The following is a 22253-nucleotide window of genomic DNA, read 5'->3' as shown; positions in this document are numbered from 1 at the left end:
TCAGCCTTTTATGGTTGAGGGGTAAAAATGTGCGGTTCTTAAAATGGAAGTTTAATTATGCAAAATATTCATATTTGCTTTCAGGTGAGTAAAAACCTGAATGATTTATCATTTGTTTAGAATGTTTGTATAAATAACGCCTCCCGTGCTCTAAGTTTTATTTTTACTTGTGTTAAATATTTTTGGAGAAAAACAGGTGTTTCTAAATAGAGCCTGTCCCTACATCTCCCACAGTGCACCGCGCCCGGACGTGACGTGTCGGTCTCGGACGTGACGTAGAGTGTACGGCGGTGGCCGGTGTGTGTGGATGATGGCGGCTCCTCTGGAGGTCCTGCTGAGCAGCGATTCGGGGTCCCAGCTGTGGAACTGCACCGTGTTCGACCCGCACAGCGGCTCCAGTCTGCTCTCGTACCGCGGCGGGAACAGCGGCGCTCGCAGCCTCACGGTGCTCGGCGGGGAGTACCTGCTGTCCGCGCAGCTCGGCAAGAACTTCATCAACGTGTGGGAGCTGCAGAGAAAGGTAGGACAGCACCTGGCCCAGCTGAGCTCACCTGAGCCCACCTCGCTCACTAGGCGAGAGTCACCAAAGTAACGCTCCGCCGCTCAGCGCGGACAGGGGCTCAAAAACCCGCAGTCCCTCTAAAGGTGTAAACAAAGCGTTTAGAAAGCTGACACTTTAATTCTGTGAAAAAGAAAAAGTAGAGCCGTTGTCAGAACCACTCGAACCCCCTACCGAATCCCGTTTATCTGTCCTCACACCTTACCTGTGTGATGGCTGCAGCTCAGCGTTAAAGAAGCTGATTCGTGAGTCCACGTGTTTTCGCACAGACTGCTGTGTTAGTACACACAGGTCTTGTTGAGACATCCTACAGATGTGCAGTTTCTTCCTTGAAGCATTCTACCTTGAAAGCCTGCTGCTCAAATGTAACATGGACACACCTGGTGGTACAGCAGGTACGCAGAGCCGTTCTCAGAGTGTTGAGGGTGTGCTGCAGGTCACTGTGGTGATGGTCGCTGATCACGTGTTGTTTGAACCTTGCTGACCTGTGTCTGACTTTCCCTTGAAGGTTCCATCACCTCAGTTTGATATCTGAATTTGGAAGCAGAAAATTAGAGGTCATCCAGGTCTTTATCTTTAAGACAGTCCTGCAGTTTAACTACTTGGTGTGTGTTATCAGGCTTCATGGATTGGATAGTATCGAACACTGCACTGAGGTATAGCAGGACAAGCAGAAAGATGAGTCCACTGTCAGAGGCCATAAGACGATCATTTGTAACCTTCACTAAAGCTGTTTTTGTGTTGTGATGAGCTCTGAAACCTGATTGAAACTCTTCAAATAAGCCATTTCTCTGCAGATGATCAGAGATGTTTTTCAACTACTTTTTCAAGTGTTTTTGATATGAAAGGAAGGTTGGAGATTGGCCTATAGTTAGCTAAGACCACTGGGTCATGTTCCACAAAATGCATCAACTAAGCCCCATGTCCTCCTATCAGAGGAGCAGCTGTGCTGGTGCTTGGAGGGGCGTTAAAGAAGTAGGTCTCCAGATGTGGCGCTCTCCAGGACCCGCTCAGGGGCCTCGGGTAATCTGAACTGCTCAGCGCACAATGGAGATCATCAAATATTGTTTTCAGTTCTTGCTTTATTGTATTTGATCTAGTTTTATTTTGGTAGCAAAAATGTTATTCACACTGCGTTTCCTCTTTTAATTTCCTCTAGCAACTCTGATAGACGTCTTTAAAGAAAATAAAAAGAAATGCTGCTGGAAATACCCAATCATCAGAAGCACACAAAGCGTCACAATAAAAATGTTTGCTGGGGTTTATGTTTGTTTCTAATGTGAGACATCAGAGCTCTGAACTGTATACAGCTCCATGAAGTGTGGTACCTGGATGGCATTACCTTAGGGCAACTGTTGCTGTGATTTGGTGATGTATGTAAATAAAATGGTATTGAAGTGAAAATTGAATGTCTGATCATGCTCAGAGCCTAAAGCAGAAAAGAAGATGGGGGGTTAAACACCAAGCTGATGCCCATGTTCTGATATTCATGGTCTCTGATAATCTCTGACTGGGCTTTTTAAATTTTGTTAAGCCAGCGAACAGAGTAAGCCTGGATATGTTGATCTTCCCTCGTAGACACACCCACTTGTTCTTTTGTTGTTCAGGATCAGCTGCAGCAGAAGATCGTGTGTCCCGGTGTGGTCACTTGTCTTTCTGCTTCACCTAATGGACTCTTTCTTGCTGCTGGAGTCGCTGAGGCCATTTACCTGTGGGAGGTGAGTCTATTCAAGCTCTGATTGGCTGAATGTAATTTATTAATTTTTAAGATCCTGTTTAGCCTGTGCTGTACGACTCAATAGGCAGACAGCATGATGCAAATCACAAGTTCTTTCAGTAACTCTACTGATGTGAAGTTACTGTTCAGCAGCATTCATTCATCCTGGTCACTCATCAATCAAGCGGTCAGTAAGCAATCTGCCCTTTGATGAATTGGATTGCACCAGTCTGTGATCAAGCTGGTGACCAGTGTGATGAGGAAGTGCCAGGCTGTTGTGGCTCTGTGTGGTTTGTACAGATGCTCGTGAGGCCCCTGATTGTTCAGTTCAGTAAATAAACTGTTAAACATGTCTTGTTTCTTCAGACTTCAGTCATCCGATCCAATATATGTTACACAAAAGAGAGTCAATAGCAGCTGTTTAGCATTGGCAGAGAAGATTTGGTTTGTCATGGGTACAGCCCACATAACTGAACTCTGTTGCTCAACCCACGAATGCCTTTTCTCTACAAATGTGGCACCATTTAAAAAAAAAAACAACAACAAAAAAACCCAGACTTGCCAATATTACAGGAACAGTTGTTACCAAAAAGAAAATATTGACCAAACAAAGTTTAGAATACATCCATCCATCTGTTTCACTCTTATTTAATTTAGTCTTGCTGGGGGAGGAGATTATCTGAGCTATAGGTGACACCAGGTACACATTGACAGGTCTCCGGTTTATCACAGGGTTAACATAGAGACGGATCAGCACTCAGGCTCAGTCAGGACTTGGACTGGGGAAGGAACTCTGAGAACCAGGAGAGAACCCACACAAGAATAAGAAGCACAGCTACCCACATTCGTGTGGAGAAAAGATTCTCATATTCTTGTGTTCTCTGAAGAACTAACAGATAAAGTTAATCTGAACAAAAAACACGTCTGTAAGCATCTCCAGGTGTTTAACGTAAAAGCTCATTATTGACTTACTGACACCACAAAAAGCTGCTTAGATGATGCTGACAGAGGAGTTTAAGAAAGAGCATCACCATCTCAGAGCTCCTCAGCTGTTTACATCCTGTTCATCAGAGAGGTCACAGTAGAAGCTGAATGCATGGAGGAGGGTTTGTAAAGTGAAATGTGAACACAGGATTGGAGATCAGCTCGCGCTGTGCTAAGACTAACTCACTAAAACTGGTTCATGAGAACATCTGGACCTCCTGCAGGTTCAATGTTAGAATAAAGCTCCAGCAGACATATGGAGGTGATCAGAGGCTGAAGGAGCTGATTGGAACGAGGATTCAAACATTTCAGGAAGAGCTTGGAGAGACAGTTCTTCCTTTTATGTTTTTGTCGTTTTTAGGGGGGGGGGTTTTGTCTCTTTGTTCAGGTTTGTTTACTTTGTTTTCTCACTGATCAGGTGTGCACAGGTAAACTGCTGTCTGTCCTCAGTCGTCACTATCAGGACGTCACCTGTCTGAAGTTCACTGATGACAGCAGCCATTTTGTTTCTGGTGGAAAAGACAACCTGGCTCTGGTGTGGAGTCTGTCAAGGTGAGACATACCTGAAAACACATCTGGAGCGTTCTGTTGCTTTTAATCAGGAGTAAGGTGTTTCATGACAAGAAGACTAATGTGAAGTCAGCCAGGAGAGAGGCGCAGTGTCCAGCAGGTGCAGCTTTAGGTGTGTGTGTGTTTTATAAAATTCAGACTTGCCTGGTAAGGTCGGCGCGTTGCCTGTGACTCTGAGATGTGCCATACGGATCTCTGACTCACTTACTCTGTTCACTGTGTTTCAGTGTTGTCCAACTGGATGTAAGCCACGCCCCTGAGCCTCGCCACATCATGTCTCGTCACTCTCTGCCAATCACAGACCTGCACTGCGGCCTGATGGGAGCTCAGGCTCGAGTCGCCACCGCCTCCTTAGACCAGACAGTGAAGGTGAGTTTGTGCACCTCTGCTCATGTCACTCAGCGATCCAGACAGCTGTGACCCAGGTAAAGCGGGCAGCTGATGATCTTCATCTCACCATAATCAAGAACAGGAGTTAGCGTGGTATTGAGGAGGAAGCTTACTTTGTTTAGTTTCTCTAAACAAATTAGTGTCTTGAAACTGTGTCTGTGTCTGCAGTTCATGTAGTAATGGGTTAAATCATACCAATCAGAGCTCAGCACAGTAAAATATCAGTCATCACAGTCTTAGAGCTGTTTGTTTCTGCTAATTGTCTAGGTATGGGAGCTGTCCTCAGGCGAGCTACTCCTCTCGATCCTCTTTGATGTGGAGATCATGTCTGTGACCTTTGACCCTGCTGAGTACTTCGTGTTCTGTGGAGGAAGTGATGGAAATATTTTCCAAGTGTCTCTGTGCAGCCAGGTGAGTCTGTCTCATTTTCTCACCCAATCATGTTTTGACTCCTCCCAGCTTTAAGGGGAGACGATAAAGTTTACCTGTTTGAACTGTTTGCAGAGTCTCGGTCGGGAAAAGTCGTTCCAGTCGGATGGCGAGGGGAATCAGGTGTTTAAAGGTCACAGGTGAGACAGCCGCTGGCGTTTGTTTGCAGGAATATGGTCGTGTGTGTGCACGAAAACCAGCTTTCTTTTTTCTTCTTTTCAAAATAAAGTCTCACGCTAGAAGCTTTGATGAACCGTTTTTACCTTTTTTTTTTTTAATAGTAATAGTGAGAAAAAAACTGTGTGGACATTAAAGCTGGTGGGCCTAAATGTCACGCCACAAGTTCTTAGAATACGAGGGGGAACACGTGTATCAGAAACCCAGGGAGGAGAGACTGAGCAGGTCTTAATCACACGCAGTTTATTCCCTGAGGAGGAGACCAGGAATAAATAAACACAATTCTTTTGAACAACTTTTGCAATAAGATGTTCTTTGTACATTAAATCCCGCCCAGTGCCGCGATAAAATTGTCCTACAACCTAAGACAAATGTTCCTTATATGTACAAAGAGAGAGGAATTCCTCTTCTGATTTTTGGATCACGCCAGCCTAGTTTCAGGAGGACGAGGAGAAACTCCCATCTCCGTCCTCTCTCTCTATCAGGCTCGTCACATCACAACCCAGCTGCGCTCCGCACTTGAGTCTCTTGCTAGCTGCTACTTCCCTCGTGGCACCGCCCTGTAAACAGACAGACACTGGACAGAAACGTCATCCGTGAAGCTGGCCTGGCTAATAGCCACGGTGACCCTCCCCCAACACGGCTGCACCCGGCAAACAACATTGGAAGCCGTTTCACCTGGCGATCCGGTAGCATGTCCTTCTCTCCCACGCCTGGTTCCTCCTTCCTCTCGAGCCTGTGCCTGTCCTTTTCTTTTAACAAGTCTGTTCGACCGCTGATAAGCCACCTCAGGGCCCACCCACACCTCCACAGATGCAACCATTCCACAGTGGATTATAGCAACATTATGCAAAACACAAAAATGATGCAAATAACATCAATACTATACATACAAATAAACGCTAAAATCAGAATAAAACGTAGCATAAAACAAACACAAATTTCCACTGTGTGACAAGTTGGAAATTTGTCTGTAAAGATTTATATCAGCGGATAGCCCTGGGTCATTTCCTGTTCCTTTTGCAGTAAAAGGCTTGTTCACTGAAAGCAGAGGGTGAAAATCTGTAGAAAGGACGGGATTGCTTCAGTGAGTTTAATCTGACACCAACCATTTCTCTGTGGCGGTGACAGGAAGTGCGAGTATTTTCATGTGTGTGGAACAAATTGTGTTTCCGGTACGGTGCGAGGAGCGGCGCTGGTGATCACGTCGAGCGTTTGGAGGTCAGCGAGTCCACCGATAATTAACCTTCATCGTCTGTAACAGTCACGACGTTTAAGCACAAAGGTAGAACAAGTGGGGCGGGGCTTCAGACGGAGTGTGGCTGGGGCCTAATATGAGTAGCAGAAAATTAAGAAACTTCATGTGTTGTACAAACAGTTTTATCTCCATGTTTGAAAATAAATGAATAACATGTAGACCGTCAACAGGATATGACCATGCCAGGCGACCAGTTCTTTATCACAGCAGAGTATTGTCCACGTTTTCACGGTGCTTCTCGTCAGACTTGTGGGAGTTTGCTTGGGCTGAGGTGTGACATCACGGCGATAAATGGTGGTGGGCTGTCTCTTCATTAATTCCAAGCTCGCCAAGCAGTGGGTGTGGTAGGAAATATGAACGACCGTAAACTGAAAACAGGTGTGGGGAAAACGATACGTGTGATGAAGAGCTCTTGTCTCCATCGGTGAAATAATCCAGATGGTAGTGAATAACACACGTCAGAGGAAGCCCTTCTAACAGGTGTTTACTGTGGATTAACTTCAATGATCAAGGTTCAGGATGATTGTTGATTAGGGTTTATTAACTGTATTCTGTGTTCTCCTCAGGAACATGGTGACGTGTCTCTCAGTGTCGATGGACGGGACTCTCCTGCTGTCAGGGTCACACGATGAAACGGTTAGACTGTGGGACATTCAGAGCAAACAGAGCATCCGCTGCCTCACACACAAAGGTAAGTCCCGCACCGTGTGACATCATCAGGGTTGATAGTTTTTCTATCTGTGCTGCCTTGCTCAAAAGAAATCTCAGCTTGAGATCTACTTCTGGTTACATGTGGGTCAATGGAAGCTGCACTTTTAAGCTGTCACCTCAGGGAGGTGCTGTTTAAATGCCTCCTCCTCAGCTGCTGCTGGGTTATTAATGAGTGGTGACGCTGGCGGCGCCGTCTCCTCCTCTGGTGTCTGCTTGATGATGAGCGGCGGTGTGGTTCTGACAGGAACACGAGAAGGGACCTCCCCGCCGTGATCGTGACTGACATTTTGTAATTAACCAAATCCTCCGCGCCAAATTCGTCTCACTTCAAACGGCCGTCAGCGACCGTAATCCCTGCTTTGGCCGGATGCGCGGCTCACCCTCCCCCCCCTCCCGGTCACGTTTCTGCTCACAAAGAGCCAGAGTGAATTTAAAGAGAAAGCTTCATCCTCCATGACGACAACGCCTCAAAAGGATTCGTCTCAGCAGAGCAGATTCAGCTCCTCACAAAAAGGCGAGAGGAGGTGCTCGCTCTCAGCCCGTCTGATGGTTTTACCTGACGTGTGCAGAGTCGGACTCATCAGCGTGATGAAACACCATAGAACATAATTCCTGCCATCTCAAACCTCACCTGCTGCTGAAGAATTTTTAACCTGGCTTCACTAAACATGACCAATGTGCTCCCCTCAGCACTGGTCTATGAGGAAACATTTCCTCGCCATTTTTAATCAGTTATTTTGTTTCATTTGATTATGGTGAGAACAATGATGCCTCACAGGAAGTAGATCATTTGATGGTTGGGTTTGACTGAGGCAAGTCGGTGCAGAAGTCTCGGATCTGAGATGCTGTGATTGGCTCAGGATCACGTGATCCTCAGAGACGTCATTTGAGATCCATCTACAGGTGCTAAGCTCAGAGGAGACGCTGCATCCCATCACTGTTATCGAACACATTGTGTGTGTGCGCGCGATTGATTATCTGAGCTGCTGTGAAATAAACCAAATAAAGTGAGAGGTTCATGAAGAGTTCATGAGAAGCGAGGAGGGGGAGGTGTGCATCAGTCAGAGTTCTCCTGCCTCCTCCGCCGTTTCTCAACGTGTCAGATCTGCGACTGTTATAAAGAAACATCCATCTGACAGCAGAGCACCGCTCCTGCAGGCGACGAGGCGAGACCACCTCTCTCTGCTGCCGCCACCTCATCTCAGGACTCATTACCCCGAGAGGCTGCGGGGAAACACTGACAGCTCTGAGGGCCCCTGAACACATCGTACTAGAATAAAAAACACAGTGACACTTGAACACACCATGCTGCATTGAACCGTACACCTGAGCGTGACAGCATTTTCTGACAAACATCAGTGGCTCAGTTGAGTTGTCTTCTGCTCGGACTTTTCAGCACAAAGTTTCACTCCTCGGGGATTTTATTTATGATGTAAGAGCGAGGACACCCTTCCGAGAGAAACCCTTAAACGATGTGTTAAAACAGAGCCTGCGGGTCCCCTAGAGATTTACAGTTTTTAATTAAATAACTGACCATCTGCACCAGTTATTATTATCATTCCACCTACATTTTGATGGCTCAGTTGAGTTGTCTTTGTGGCGTTCCTGCAAACTGCAGGTTTTCTTTAAATTTTTTCAACTATTAAACATGAAGCTGCCAACTCCATGGCGTGGCAAGCTGTCCATTCATGTGGCTGTAGGTTACTGTTGTAGTCGCCAGGTATTTCCTAATGTCATAGATAAGCTGTTTGGACGGTGTCCTTGGTGTGACGCGTCAGAGTCGCTTCCTGATGTGTTCTCTAATTGAGCTGCTGGATTTTTGTTGTTCAACTAAAAAGGAACTTTTGGGAAGAGCTGGTGGGTGGGATTAGTGTGATGGCCATACAGGAAGGCTATTGCGAGGCAGCCCATCTGCAGTGCTGACATTTAACTGCTGCTTTTACCTCCCAGAGATTCATCTTCACTACAATCCTGAGACTTTTTGCTGAGACAAATCATCAGCAGCTGAATTATGATCAGAGTCTGTAAGAGAACCACAGACAGGAAGCTGACTCGCAGAAGAAAGGAATTATCACGATAGAGATAAGATAAATGATTTCTGTGACATCGCAAAACATGGAAACTTTCATTTCAGCAGCCCACATTTGCCTGACAGTTTCAATGATTCTCTTTTATGTTTGATAGTATTAAATTAAATGCAATGATCTCAGGAGTATCTCAGTAAACAAACGGCATTCAATGAAAACTTGATGAAGACTCACCACCTGCAGTTATCAGTGCTACTGATGGGGGGGGGCGCTGTGCTCAGATGAAAGAATCTGACAGTTTTTAAGATGAGCTAAATTATGTTAGCAACTAATCTGCATACTTGCGTTACATTAACATCCACACTCAGTAAAATTAGGCTTTGGTGAAGCTTTGACAGGTGGCTAGCTGTCTGCAATCAAAGAGGCCATGTCCCCAATAATGCAAACAGTTGTTTTCTAAAAACATTCTTCACCTGTACAGTTGTTGTGAAAAGAGAAATTATCTTTAGAGGCTAAACCAGTTTTTCTATCTGGTTGTAAACTTGTTAATTTTAACATAGAGATAGATTCACTGCTGCCTCTGCTGGACGGTAGATGAACTGCAGATTTATGTTATTAAAAAACCCCCCAAAAAACTTTCCTTCAGCTCATGAAGCAGTTGATGTGATAAGTGTCTTTCATAGGTTTGTTTAGTGCAGGGGTCTCAAAGTGGCGGCCCGGGGGCTGCCACTTTGTATTGTTGAATACAAACAAAATGATAGCAGAAGTGCTGCCATGTGTGTGGCCAGAAAGAGAGGACCAATGTGTTTATTTGGTAGTTAAATGAAAGGCTTCAGTTAGTTAAGAGGGAGAAAAAAATTGTGTTGTTATACAGTATTTGAAATAAAAAAACAAACAAAACATTTTCTGAAATATTTGTGGGTTTGTTTCTTGTTTGGTTTTTTGTACTACTTGAACACTAAAGTGGCCCTGCAATGAGATGACAGTGCCAGGATTGGCCCATGGCTCATTTAAGTTTGAGACCCCTGGTTTAGTGGAATATCGATAAAACATCCAGGTGAGAGGCTCCGAACCAGCTGAGGGTGTTTCCTCAGAGTGTCTGCAGTGTGTTGGCAGCCCTTCAGCCTCTAACACACTCAGCCTGATTTATCTGTCGTTCTGGACCACATTTGGACCATTAGTGTAATTCCAGCAGCCGGAGCCAAGCAGACGATCAATATGTGTAATTGAGTGGGGGATAATTAGCCCGTTTCTATTAGCACAACAAGCAGGAATTCTGCTCGGACTTTTCAGTATAAACCTCCTGAGTTTCACTGCTCGGGGATTTTATTTATGATGTAAGAGTGAGGACATCCTTCTGAGAGAAACCCTTAAACTATGTGTTAAAACAGAGCCTGCGGGTCCCCTAGAGATTTACAGTTTTTAATTAAATAACTGAGCATCAGCACCAGTTATTATTATCATTCCACCTACATTTTGATGTTTAACTTTCCCTCAGCTTTGAACCCCCCTTTGCCTTTGTTTTACTGGGAGGACATCTCAGATAAAAACCCTTTCTTTATCATAGACACGTCATTCAAAGTTTAAATGACTAACAGGTGTTACAGGAAGTGTGCTAGACTTTTTAAAACTCATCAGGGACTGTAAGTGATGCCAGTTTTTATGGCTTTTCAAAATAAAATCTCATAAATATCAGAATGACCCTTCAGTAAATGGCAGCAGTCATGCAGAGACTCAGTGGTAGACACACACATTTACTTTGTTTCACCTTGAATCATTGTATCATTGACTTTCATATAAAAGCTCAAAAATATTTAAGCTGCTTTTTAAGGTTTATAAACACTTTCATTTTGAAATCTATGTCTGAGCTTCTTTCAGCTCACCTGCAAGGTGACCTGGCGGTCATTATGTTTTGCTGGTGGAGTTTCTCACCCTGAGCATAGTCTCTTAGGGATTGGTTTTATTGAGGAGCGGCAGCTTAGTTGAAATCAGATGAGCTATCAGCTGCATCTGACCGAGGCACTGACATGCCTGGGGACTGAACCCCCAGGTCAGACTGCAGGTATAAACCTGGTTCAGCAACTGCTTTTATACTTATTGATCTGGTGTTGGAATCGCCTGCTCTGGCTGATCGATAAGCCAGAGCAGTGTTTGAAAGTATTTTGATCACAAACTTTAGAGTATTAAACATTTAGCGTCATGCTAACCTAGGAGCCAATCAAACAGCTTATTCCATATTTTAAATTGGCACATTATGTGTCTGGTGCTCTAGGTCAAAGATGAAGCTGCTGGCTCTCAGGAGTGGAGCTGTAATGTGTGAGGCTGTAGAAGTTTAACCTGCAGGCAAAAGCGTCTTGAACTTTATTTTTGAACATCTGAAGCTGGGGCAGCATGCTGCATGCATCAGAGTTTAAGGAGGTGGACAATGGAAAAGTTGATGGATGGCGGGATGGATGGGTGGGTAGATTTCAGAATTGCTAAGCATAAGATTTGCTCTGGTGGGGAGGGGGCGTGGTGGGCGTGGCTCAACTCCTCATGGGAAACCTTCAGGTGAACAGACTCTGAGTCGTGGTCACACGGCCGTGGTCTTCAGTCTGCTGTAAACTGTTTTCTGAGCAGATAAAACATCTTCAGCAGCTGCTGCAGTCGGACCAGTTTCACATTAACCTTTGAAAGACGCTGCCGCCAGCTGGTCTCACAGCGAGGAGCACGGTGAAGCGGCTGCTAGAGGTGAAGCTGCTACCTGAGTACAGGTAATAAAAAAAGCTGTTTAGAGTGAACAGGTGAGGTCAGCTCGCTTGTTTCTTTCTGTGTGTAAATGAGCCACTTCCTGTTTCGGGGCTCAGGCGTGTCAGTCAGCTCAGATGCTTTGTCGTCTCCCGAGCGATTTGTCATCCTTCAGACTCTTAAACAGATCCTCGAGCTAATCTCAGGGAAATTAATTTTAAAAGTCCCCAGACAGGAAGTTAGAGTGACAGTGAGCTGAGGCGCTGAAGGCGGAGTGAATACAGAGCGGTGAGGTGGAGGTGCAGACGGCTGTTATAGAGGGCTGTTATGGAGGGCTGAAGGTGGAGGCAGATGCAGTAAATCCGCTCCCACGCGCTGCGGTTTGGAGCTTCTGTTGGCGTGAAATGAGTCTGGCAGCGTGTCAGCGTGGCGGCAGATTTACTGATGGAGCACGCCTCGCTCAGAGCCGCTCCTTTTGATTGGCTGCAAGTGAAGGAAGCAGAGGAGATTAAAGGTGCCATTCCAATTCCTGTGTTTGTCCTGACCTGATTGGCTGTTGCAGCTGATGGACGAGTGTTGATGATAGGTTGATGAGTTGCAGTGGGACAGTTTCTCAGAGGACCCGTGGTCACCGTGGTTTCAGATGGCACTTTAAACTTGTTCTCTCACTCTCTCTCACGCACACACACAGTGTCCTTGTCTCAATCAGCAGCCAGAGGAATCTTCAATAGGTGGAGGAGAGCCACCATGGACCTTGTTATTTAACCTTTGACCGCTGAATGTTTTGACCTCAGTTGTTTTTGCCAGTGATGATGATTGGATTATTTAACTGCTTCACGGCGGGCCCTGACTGGACATTGGTCTGGAATATTCCATGATTTTCATTCATCTGTGCAGATCTTTATGGCGCTAGACGCCAACTTGCTGCTGCTAGAACCACCCGTTTGGAATAAAGCGCCACATTTCAGAGACATTTACGACTGACAGAACACGCTCGGGTTATTCACACGCAGATCCTCCTGTTTCCATTCTTCCCACAAAAACACCTGAACGTGTTTGTGCAGACCGCAGCTGTCTGAGGGACTGACACAGCGATCGCGGCAAAATTAGCCGAGGTCTGAAAACTTGAGGTCAGACATGCCTGACAGAGAACCTGTCACAGGTAGCGTTCATCAGGACCAAACACATCAGTGGTGTGATTTACCTGGTGCTAATCCGAATCGTGATGAATTTCGGGATCTTAATAATCCCGTCTGCTTCATGAGTCTCATTGATAAATGATCATGTAGGTCATGTGGCCTGGCAGCTTTTAGGAACAAAGTGAGCTTGCCCCTGCTGCAGAGCGCAGAAGCAGTCATGTGTTATTGAGGTGATCGCCATCTGTTGATGTCCATCAGCTCCTCCTAATGTGACTTGAGTGCAGCAGCTTGAATATTTTACTGATGAACCAGAAGAACTTTAATATTTCACACGAGTTTCTCTGAATGTCCTTCACAAACTCAGACACTTTGCTCTATTTTCAGTTTTTAATACTCTTCATTTGTAGAACACCAAATCAAAGGCACCTGTGATGGAAACGTCAAGTGACAGTGGACAGCTTCTTCTCCTCCTCCTCCTTTCTCATGCTCCCTTCAGGGAGGGATGATCTGCCTCCATCTTCCCTCTCCAGCATCCTCTTCTGTCACACGGGCCAAGGCCTTTGTGACAGAAGAGGTTTGTTTGGGTGTGATCAAAAACTGATGGTCGTCAGTACGTATTGGTTATGGGTCAACACATGTTGATATTGTGTTAGTCCTAGAGGAGCTGACATACAGTATGCAATCAGGTGGTGGAGGTGAAGTCCTGGTCTGTCAATGAGGCTGTGTGTAAAAGTTTAAGCTAACTTCAGGCAGGCACATCTGATGAGGTTGATGTAATAAATGTTTGATGGTCAGATGGTAAGGTCAGGCCCACTCGTCTCTTCTTGTTCTGTTCTGGTGCTCGAGAGAGGTTCTGTCAGTGTGCCGAATGAGGAAACACTGCAGGACAATTAAGGTTTTATCAGCCGAAGGAGCTGCTGAGGGCAGACCAACGAACATCAGTAGATAAGAACTGAGCACGTGCAGGAAACCAACAGTGCGTTTTTGTTTATGTTGAAGCATAGTACGTATTACTCCGCGAGTTTCCTGCGAGTTTATGTGAATGTATTTAAGGTAGATACACATAATTAGCTCCAGGTGTTGTTATTCGGAAGGAGCAAACAGATTGTGACGCTGTTATGATAAATGATGTTGGATAAAGAGAACTGTGGAACAACAAATACAACTGCTGGAAGTGGAATAACAGCGGCATCGCGTCACTCCCGCCAACGAAAACCTCAATGGCTTCAAGTGTAGGCTTGGCCTCTGCAGACGTGTAATAGAACCAACGCACCAAAAAATGTTAAAGGTTACAAAACAAGTAAGCAAAAAACCCTAATTTTGTTTCACCTAAGTGGCTTTTTAATCTGCAGCCTGTCATCATTTGCATGTTTCAGGTCGGTACAGTTTCAGCCTGGTTACATGACATCACTGACTTGCTTCCTGTTTCATCTAAGAGACTGATATGTTCTTGAAAGCCAAGATGACAGGAAGTGATGTAAACATGGGCTTCAATGTTATTCAAAAACAAACAGCTTTATTTAAACAACACCGTGGAGCTATCACGAAAGAAGAAGAAACAGTTTTGACCTTCAGGAGCTCCCTACATCGTCTTTATCACCCCAGCGGGGCGGAGCCTATCCCAGCTGCCATGGGGCAAGAGGCGACATTCACCCTGGACATGTCGCCATTTACACCCGTGACTCACCGAGGAAACTCACGTGCACTCATCACCTTAGGGGTCATTGTCATTCAGCTAATGTCTCTGGTCAGTTGGCCCCTGATTGGCCGGTTCCTGTTCATACCTATGACCTAATGGTTAATGAGCTGATGATGTCATGAGCGATGTGGGGTTAGCAGAGGATCATGCGTGTCGTGGAATTTACACAGGAAGCAAAATTTCTTCTGTAGTGATTATGTCTCTCCATCCACAAACGACACTTCCTGAGCACCGCGACATCACTTCCTGTTTGTGTGTTTAGGGCCAGTGACAAACGCCATCATCACGCCAGCTCCCGCTAACATGTTCCTGCCTGACAGTCGGCCCGCCGTCCCTCTGCCACGCTTCAGCCGACACCTGCATGCCTCCGAGAGCGACGGCGGTGAGCCGGGGGAGGTGTGTGTCCGCCTCAGGCTCCACACACAGGTGAGTGCTGCCGTTCTTCCTTGTGTCTTCCATAATTGAGCTTCCTGTTTACGGAAGTAAAAACCAAATGAATGTCTGAGCAGTTTATTTTCATAGATGGGAGCCACAACAACAAGAAATTCTGACATGACAGGGTAGAAATGAAAACACACACACACACGGGTGAACGAAGGAGCTGTGCAGGTGAAGGCTGAACGTAAAGATGGAAAGTTCAAACACAATTTGAGGAAACGTTTAAATAAAACATGAAGCTGCAGCTCAAACACATCGATCCCTCTGAAGGAGGAAGGTGACATAGACACGCACAAATGCATACACAATGAGAGGGAAACTTTCATAAGCAGCCTCAGAGCAGTTTATGCTAATGAGGCTGAGACACACACACACACACACTCTCTGCTGTAATGACGATGGGTTTGAAAAATGCGTGTGTTTGCTCAGTGGGTAAGCAATAATATCAATATTTACAGCTTTGATTGCCTGACAGGTCAGAGTGCTCTGTCACCAGCTTGCCTGCTAACATCGTCAGTCCTGTTTGGAGTGTTTAACATCGTTTAATTGATCAGCTCTCAAGACATAAAATTTTTAGATGTCTTCATCATTATCACCAGATTCACACAGCAGTGCTACATTTTATTGCTAAATTATTTTTGTAATTATGGTGGAAGATTTCAGTTTTATTTTGAAGTGACAATCTGCACATCTCACTTAAAGCTGATACATCACAGGTTTTACTTTGAAGAGGTCTTCCCGTTTGTTTACAGGAGGAGGAGGAAACGTACCTGCAGAAAGCCGACACGCTGAACTCGCTGATGAACGCCGTGACTGACAAGGTGAGAGGGGGCGAGGTTTCGTCGAGTGTTGGTTTGCATCCTCTGACAATCTCACAGTTTAACTGGCCAAGGGTCAGAGACAAACTGACTTTGAGCCTGACATTCCTGTCAGTCTTATTGATTATTGATAGCAATGGTGGTCGGAGATGGTGTGAAGAAGGCAGCTCTATTGGTCAGCCCTGTGTGTGTCTGGAGCGTGGGGTCAAAGTTCAGACTCTGAGACTGCTTCAGTTCAATTGAGTTTTATTTATACAGCGCCAAATCACAACAACACTCACCTCAAGGTAGTGGTCGGCGATATGAGGAGAATCTTATTTGCACGATATATATCATGATATGTTTAAATAACCTACAAAAACAAATGTTCTTATCAACCATATAGTGCCTAACACTGCATCAGTACACTCATTCAAATCGACAATTCAGTGGTTTCATATTTTCATTCATATTTTTTGTATTAAAATGTTTTATTTAACTATGTTTTTTAACAATCCGTTATACACAGAGGTTTTTAACAGATGACAATCCTGTGACAGTTAAGTTTCTTTCGGTGGTCAACACTAGACCTTTTAACAAACAAACGCAAGATCACAGCAACAAAAACATCAAACAAGAATTCACGAGTAAAAATAAAACAAACTTTTGTGCTTATAACATTTAAAATTTGTAAAATAAAAAATATAATGATCAACAGAAACAAAAGTCTAGACAGTCAGTATAAAAACGACTGACCAAGAGCAATTACAGGTATCAAAGCTGGTTTTCTTTGTGTGTGCACAGTTTAAAACGGTCTTCATTTTGGACTACACTGGGTTTTGTAGTGTTTTTCATGCTGATTTCAAATCTGTGTTTAGTTTTTCCCTAGCACGTACAGTTTTTGTGATAATGCTAGTTATATATTGCATAATAGTTGGTATAATTAGCCTAAGCATGTAACCAGATTTAACGCCAGTTCCCTGTGTTTTATGTTACATACGGCATTAATTGCAATTGATTTCAGTTGTTACCGTGCCTAGATTGTATTAATCATCCAGACAGTTGCTCTTATGTGTGTGGTTCATTCAAGACAAAAGCATGTCTCCCGATTACTATAGACCTTAAGAAGATGTACAAATTGTACTTTGGCTGCCCTCTGGGTGACCAGGATAAATCTTGGGCTCAGCATGTCATCTGCAACAGTTGTTCCAATGGACTGCAGCACTGGCTAAATCTGTGAAAGTCAGCAATGCCATTTGCAATCCCGATGGTGTGGCAGGAACCACGAGATCATCTCAACAATTGCTATTTTTGCCGCGTGAATACAACAGCAATTTTCATTCAAAGATAAGCACAAAGTTGTCTACACCAGCCTGGATTCTGCAATAAGGCCTGTTCCTGTGCTGCCGCTTCTGTAGAAGGTGACGCGGAAACGGTCGAGGTGCCTCTGGTTACAATCTAGAGCCATCAGATCTGTTCTGGCTGATGAAGATTCAGAACCAGAGACTTTTAAACAAGCAGAGCTAAACTATCTCGTTCGTGATCTAAATCTATCGAAAGACAAAGCAGAACTTCTTGCTTCGAAGCTTAAGCAGAAGCATTTGTTTGCCAAGGGTGTTACTGTAACTCACTACAATCATAGTTGAAGTCATAACTTGACAGCGTTCTTCACAACTGACGGCTCAATGTGCCATTGTCATGACATCAACAGACTCTTCAGCATGTTCCAACTAAATGGTGTCTTTTCATTCTTTACAAAAATGCTCGAAGGCACTCCTACTCCATAACGGAAATGCCAAACCAAGTGTGCCGATTGCCCATTCTGTTCATCTAAGGGAGTCCTATGACAACATGAAGACACTGCTTGAATCATTTGGGTATAAAACTCATTAGTGGAACATCATCGGTGGTGATCTGAAGGTGATTGGTATGTTGACGGGAATGCGAGGAGGATTCACCAAATACTGCTGTTTCCTGTGCCCGTGGGACAGCCGATCTACTGTGGAACATTATGTCAAGGGTGACTGGCAGCCACGAGATGCCTATGAGCCAGGAAAAAGCAGTATCGAGTTTCTGCCTCTGGTTGAGCCGCGTGAAATATTTTTGCCGCTTCTCCATATCAAGCTAGGCTTGATGAAGAATCATGTTGAGGCCATAGGCAAAGGGAATGCATGCAGTTTTCAGTACCCCACTGAAAGGTTTCCAAACATAAGCGGTGTAAAAATGAATGAAGGTTTATTTATAGGTCCACAGATCAAGTTCATTTTGCAGAATGAAGGCTTCAAACAATCTCTCTCAACAGCCGAGTTCAAAGCTTGGGAGGAATTGAAGTGGCTCTGCAAAAGCTTTCTGGGCATCCACAAGTTTTCTGCATACATGGAAGGAGTTCAGCTTCTGCTTGATTCCTACCAGAAACTGGGCTGTCGCATGTCATTGAAAATAAATACACTTCCTGCACTCAGGCCTCGAGTTCTTTCCAGAAAATCTTGGCATGGTGAGTGATGAACAGGGAGAGCATTTTCATCAGGACATGCAGTTAATGGAGCGTCGCTACTAAGGTTTCTAGAATGAGAGCATGATGGCCGACTACTGCTGGACGCTGTACCCTGACAATCCAGACACAGTGTGCACAAGAAAATCATATGCTAAGGATTTTTTGAAGAAACAGTGGTAGCTGACTGCCACTGATCATCATATCTATGCCACAGTGCGTGCCTGACTGAAAATATTGAAACAGTTGCTTGATTGGTGCCTGTTTAATAAAAACTGTGTGAAGGTCCATTGCAAACTAATATTACTCATAATTCAAAATTATCTGGCTGATGTAACTGAAAAAAATTTGAAAGCAGACCTGAAATCAGCATGAAAAAACAGTTTAGAAAAGTGTTTTGTGGTTTCTGATGATTGCAAAAAAAAAAAAAGAAATAAAATTGTTGACCTATGTAGTTTTACGGCATGTTTTTGCAAATTACTGCATTTTGTGCAGCATTGTCCTTGTGAAATCCAAATGACAGCGAGTCTGAAACTCCAGCTGTCGCTATATTTTTCCCTGTCTGGTAGTATATTAATGCGCATGCTCAGCCCAGTGTGGCAGGTAGAAAATTTTGGGGTGGGGTGGGGGTTAATGATGCATTGGCAGCGTGTGTGAGGAAAAAAATCTCAGTGAATTATATGCAGACAGCTTAATATTGCCGTGGCAATTTATACTCAATGGTTACAATAAAGCCGCTTTAACTGTTGTATGTGGAAAAACTTGATATATTGCACACCCCTACCTCATGGTGCTTTATATTGTAATGTAAAGACCCTACTATAATTTAAAGAAAACAGAATACCCCACCAATCATATTGACCCCCTATGAGCAAGTGCTTTGGTGACAGTGGGAAGGAAAAACTCTGTTTTAAGGAGAAGGAACCTCCAGCAGAACCAGGCTCAAGCTGGCGTGGACATCTGCTGCAACCGGTTGAGGGGAGGGGAGGAGACAGGACAAAGACACACTGTGGAAGAGAGCCAGAGATTAATTATAACTAATGGTTTAATGCAGAGAGGTGTATAAACACCTGATTCAGCCCTAACTATATGCTTTAGGAAAAAGAAAAGTTTGAAGCCTAATCCTATAAGTAGAGATAGTGTCTCTCTCCTGAATCCAAACTGGAAGCTGGTTCCATAGAAGAAGGGCTTGAAAACTAAAGGCTCTGCTTCCCAGTCTACTTTTAAATACTCTAGGAACAGCAAGTAATATGGAGATCAATTAAGGTCCAGCTCAACCCAGCCAATCAGATAACAGTATTTACTGTTTGCTGGGTAAATATTTTCCCACCTTAGTCCATCATAGGATGATCAGAAATCATGTTTCTTACCTGTTGGCTGGTGTCTGTGGCATCCCTGGAAGAAGTCGTGGTCATCTTTAACCAAAATGCTAATTTTTAGCTTGTAACCAACGTGACACAGCAGCTGTCAATCATTAGCACTTTGAAGCTTCGTTATGAGCGTGTCTGCTGCCAACGTCATCGTGTTTTCAACCCAAATGTGGTGATTAATGGGGGGTTCTGACTGTGACAGACTGGTTCACAACCTGTCAATTACAAGTCGTCAGCCAACGAGTGTACAGCAAAAACCCTCCATTTTGAAAGAGTTACAAATTAAACTTGATTGAAACTTGATGTCAGGACTGAGTCTTTTTAGAACCACAACTTTCACCCCCTAGTGAGTGGCCGCTAGAAAGAAAGCATGTTGAAGTTACAGTTACTGTTGGTACTGTTGATGATCATAATAGGGGCAAACACCTCCTAGCGGCAGGATCATCTGGTGCAGAACCAGTCATGTATTGTATTTAAAGGGACGGGAAAAAAGTGATTTTGGTGAGCTCGTTGAGCAGAGGACGATGTTTGGAGACAGATGACAGAGATTGTTTTTTTTTTTTCTGTGATGTGTAATTGCTTGTTTGTGTTTGTGTTTTCAGTCGGTGTTTGGTGATTGCGAGAACACGAAGGTTAGAATCGCTGAGCTCGAAGAAGAAGTTCAGACTCTGAAAAAAATGAACAAAGATTTGTACGACTTCTCCAGCCAGCTGCTCACCAAACCAACATAAGTGCACTCACACACACAAACACACACTGTGATGGGTTTTTTGTTTATTTGTTTTTCTACAAAATAAAAGTTTTTGGAAAACTTCCTGTGTGTGAGCCTATTATTCCTTCTGGGTGATTTTGGGTCACGTGCCGAGACCAATTCAGGTTACTTCCAGACTTTGAACCATTAAAATGTTGTTTAACAGTCATTGACATGGGTGGATCTGTCTGTGAACACGAAATGTAATCAGATTACCTTTAGATCACACTTGTTACTTTCAGCAGCTGCTTCGTTAAACTCGTCTGGTTTAGAAAGTCATTTCAGCTATCCATTTTTACTGAGATATTCACACTAAGATCCAACATTTGTCCATCATAGTGACCAATAATCATTCACTGATCAGCCTGATAAATGACTGATCACAGGGATGTAAATGGGGAATCTGCAGTAAATGTAATCAGATTACATTTCCAGAGCTCTCTGTTACAAAGATGGAGAGTCAGGTTTAAGAAACTCAGAGTTTTAGCTGATCCAGCTTCCTGGATCAGGGTCCAGGTTCTGAAAACCAGAGAAGAATTAAATTTCAGGTTCCACTTTGTCCACATCTGTACAAAGGTGTGCAGCAGCTTTTCCAGGTGAATTACTTTGTACACACATCAACACAGAAAAACACAATCGTCCAGACAAGGAAACCCCAGAAAGTAAATGTTTTTGTGTTTTCAGTAGGAGACAGGCGTGTTTTCCTTCCTGTAATCAGGTGTTTGAAGATGTGACACAGTTTAACTTGTTTTATAATCTCATGTTTTTACTACTCTCTTTTTTAAAGTGAAGATTTAAATATCAACAAACTGTATTCAAACATTTCATTTGTGTTCATAGTTAAACTGGCACGCTGCATTTGAGCCTTTCAACCTTTATTTAAACCAGCAGTGACAGGTGTTCACATAAAAAGAGCCCAGATGTCATAATATAAATATAAACTAACATGAGGGGAAAAAACACATTATAAAAATTGAAAACTGGATTAAAGTCGGAGATTAAAGGTCATGTGAAGGTGGAAGAAAACTGTCAGTTCAAACAGGAAAACCACAAAAACCTTTTTTTTTTTACATGTTGTCTTTGCTCAAACTACAATCCAGAGCCCGATAAGGGATTCATTTATTTAAACAAGTCCAAGGACAAAGAAAACCCCAGTATCAGTTTTACTGGTCACATGACCGGTATAAAAGATATTTGGAGAGAGGCTGAGCTGAACATCTCTGTTAAAGACTGTGAGAATTAGTGGATTACATCAGCAAGGGTGCCAAACATAAGGCCCGGAGGACAGAATCAGCCCGGCAAAGACTCCAGTCCACTGGACAGCTTGAAGGAGGCATACAATTAGTACTTCCCATACGTTTACAGCTTTTTCTGCTGATGGAGAGGTCCCTCGTGCCCTTTCATACTAGGCTAAATTAATCAATTAATAGGTAAATGTTTAGAGGACTTTAATAGTGTTTTAGTTGTCAGTGTCACATTCAGCAGAAATGTCCACAGCAGGGTACCATAACCTGAAATCCCTGCATGTAGCATTTTTAATGCTGCTATCTGACCACAATATTAATAATGTTGTTAATTGTACGAGCAGACTCTCCAAGACGTCTGAGCTCCAGTTTAGGTGCACAGTGAAATTCAAGGATTTTGACTGGATGCTGCTGAGCAGTGAGTCTGTTTGAAAGTAGCTCACATTAGCTAATAAATCCACCGTCTCTTCCAAATATGGCCATTTTGCAAATTAAAATTTTTTTTATTTATTTATTTATTTTTCATTTATTTGACAGGTATAATGATGTGATGTTCCTGTGTGTAAACACTGCAGTAGAAGGAGGATGAAGACATTTAATCTGAGAGTTGTGAGACCTTGCCTCACCCTATCATGTGACCTATTAAGATCAACTGACACAATATGTGAGTGGGTGTTAACGTGCCTGGGAAGGATCTCAAAACTGGATTGTATATGGCTGACAGTTGGTGTCATAAGCCCCGCCCTCTGTTCAAAGATGGTTGTTGACAGTGGAT

General features: G+C 43.9%; 1 protein-coding gene across 1 annotated transcript; it reads left to right on the top strand.

Annotated features, from left to right (window-relative positions):
• The first annotated feature begins 248 nt into the window (after positions 1–248).
• wdr18 (WD repeat domain 18) lies at positions 249–20297 on the top strand. The gene is made up of 10 exons (XM_005922970.2): positions 249–520; positions 2167–2277; positions 3679–3812; positions 4058–4199; positions 4488–4631; positions 4725–4789; positions 6651–6775; positions 14650–14813; positions 15578–15646; positions 20086–20297. Exons 1-10 carry the CDS (start codon positions 308–310, stop codon positions 20212–20214), a joined length of 1296 nt encoding a protein of 431 aa, XP_005923032.1. The 5' UTR covers positions 249–307; the 3' UTR covers positions 20215–20297.
• The last annotated feature ends 1956 nt before the right edge of the window (positions 20298–22253 follow it).

This window comes from Haplochromis burtoni, unplaced genomic scaffold (assembly GCF_018398535.1).
Source record: "Haplochromis burtoni strain Fernald_Lab_line unplaced genomic scaffold, NCSU_Asbu1 Contig_61, whole genome shotgun sequence".
Lineage (NCBI taxonomy): Eukaryota > Metazoa > Chordata > Actinopteri > Cichliformes > Cichlidae > Haplochromis > Haplochromis burtoni.
This window is presented reverse-complemented; position numbering and strand designations above follow the sequence as displayed.

Excerpts from the sequence above, each read along its gene's own strand:
- wdr18 (XM_005922970.2), top strand. The coding sequence starts at position 308 with ATGATGGCGGCTCCTCTGGAGGTCCTGCTGAGCAGCGATTCGGGGTCC. Across the intron at positions 4,200-4,487 it reads CCTTAGACCAGACAGTGAAG|GTATGGGAGCTGTCCTCAGG; the intron begins GTGAGTTTGTGC and ends CTAATTGTCTAG. Across the intron at positions 14,814-15,577 it reads GCCTCAGGCTCCACACACAG|GAGGAGGAGGAAACGTACCT; the intron begins GTGAGTGCTGCC and ends GTTTGTTTACAG.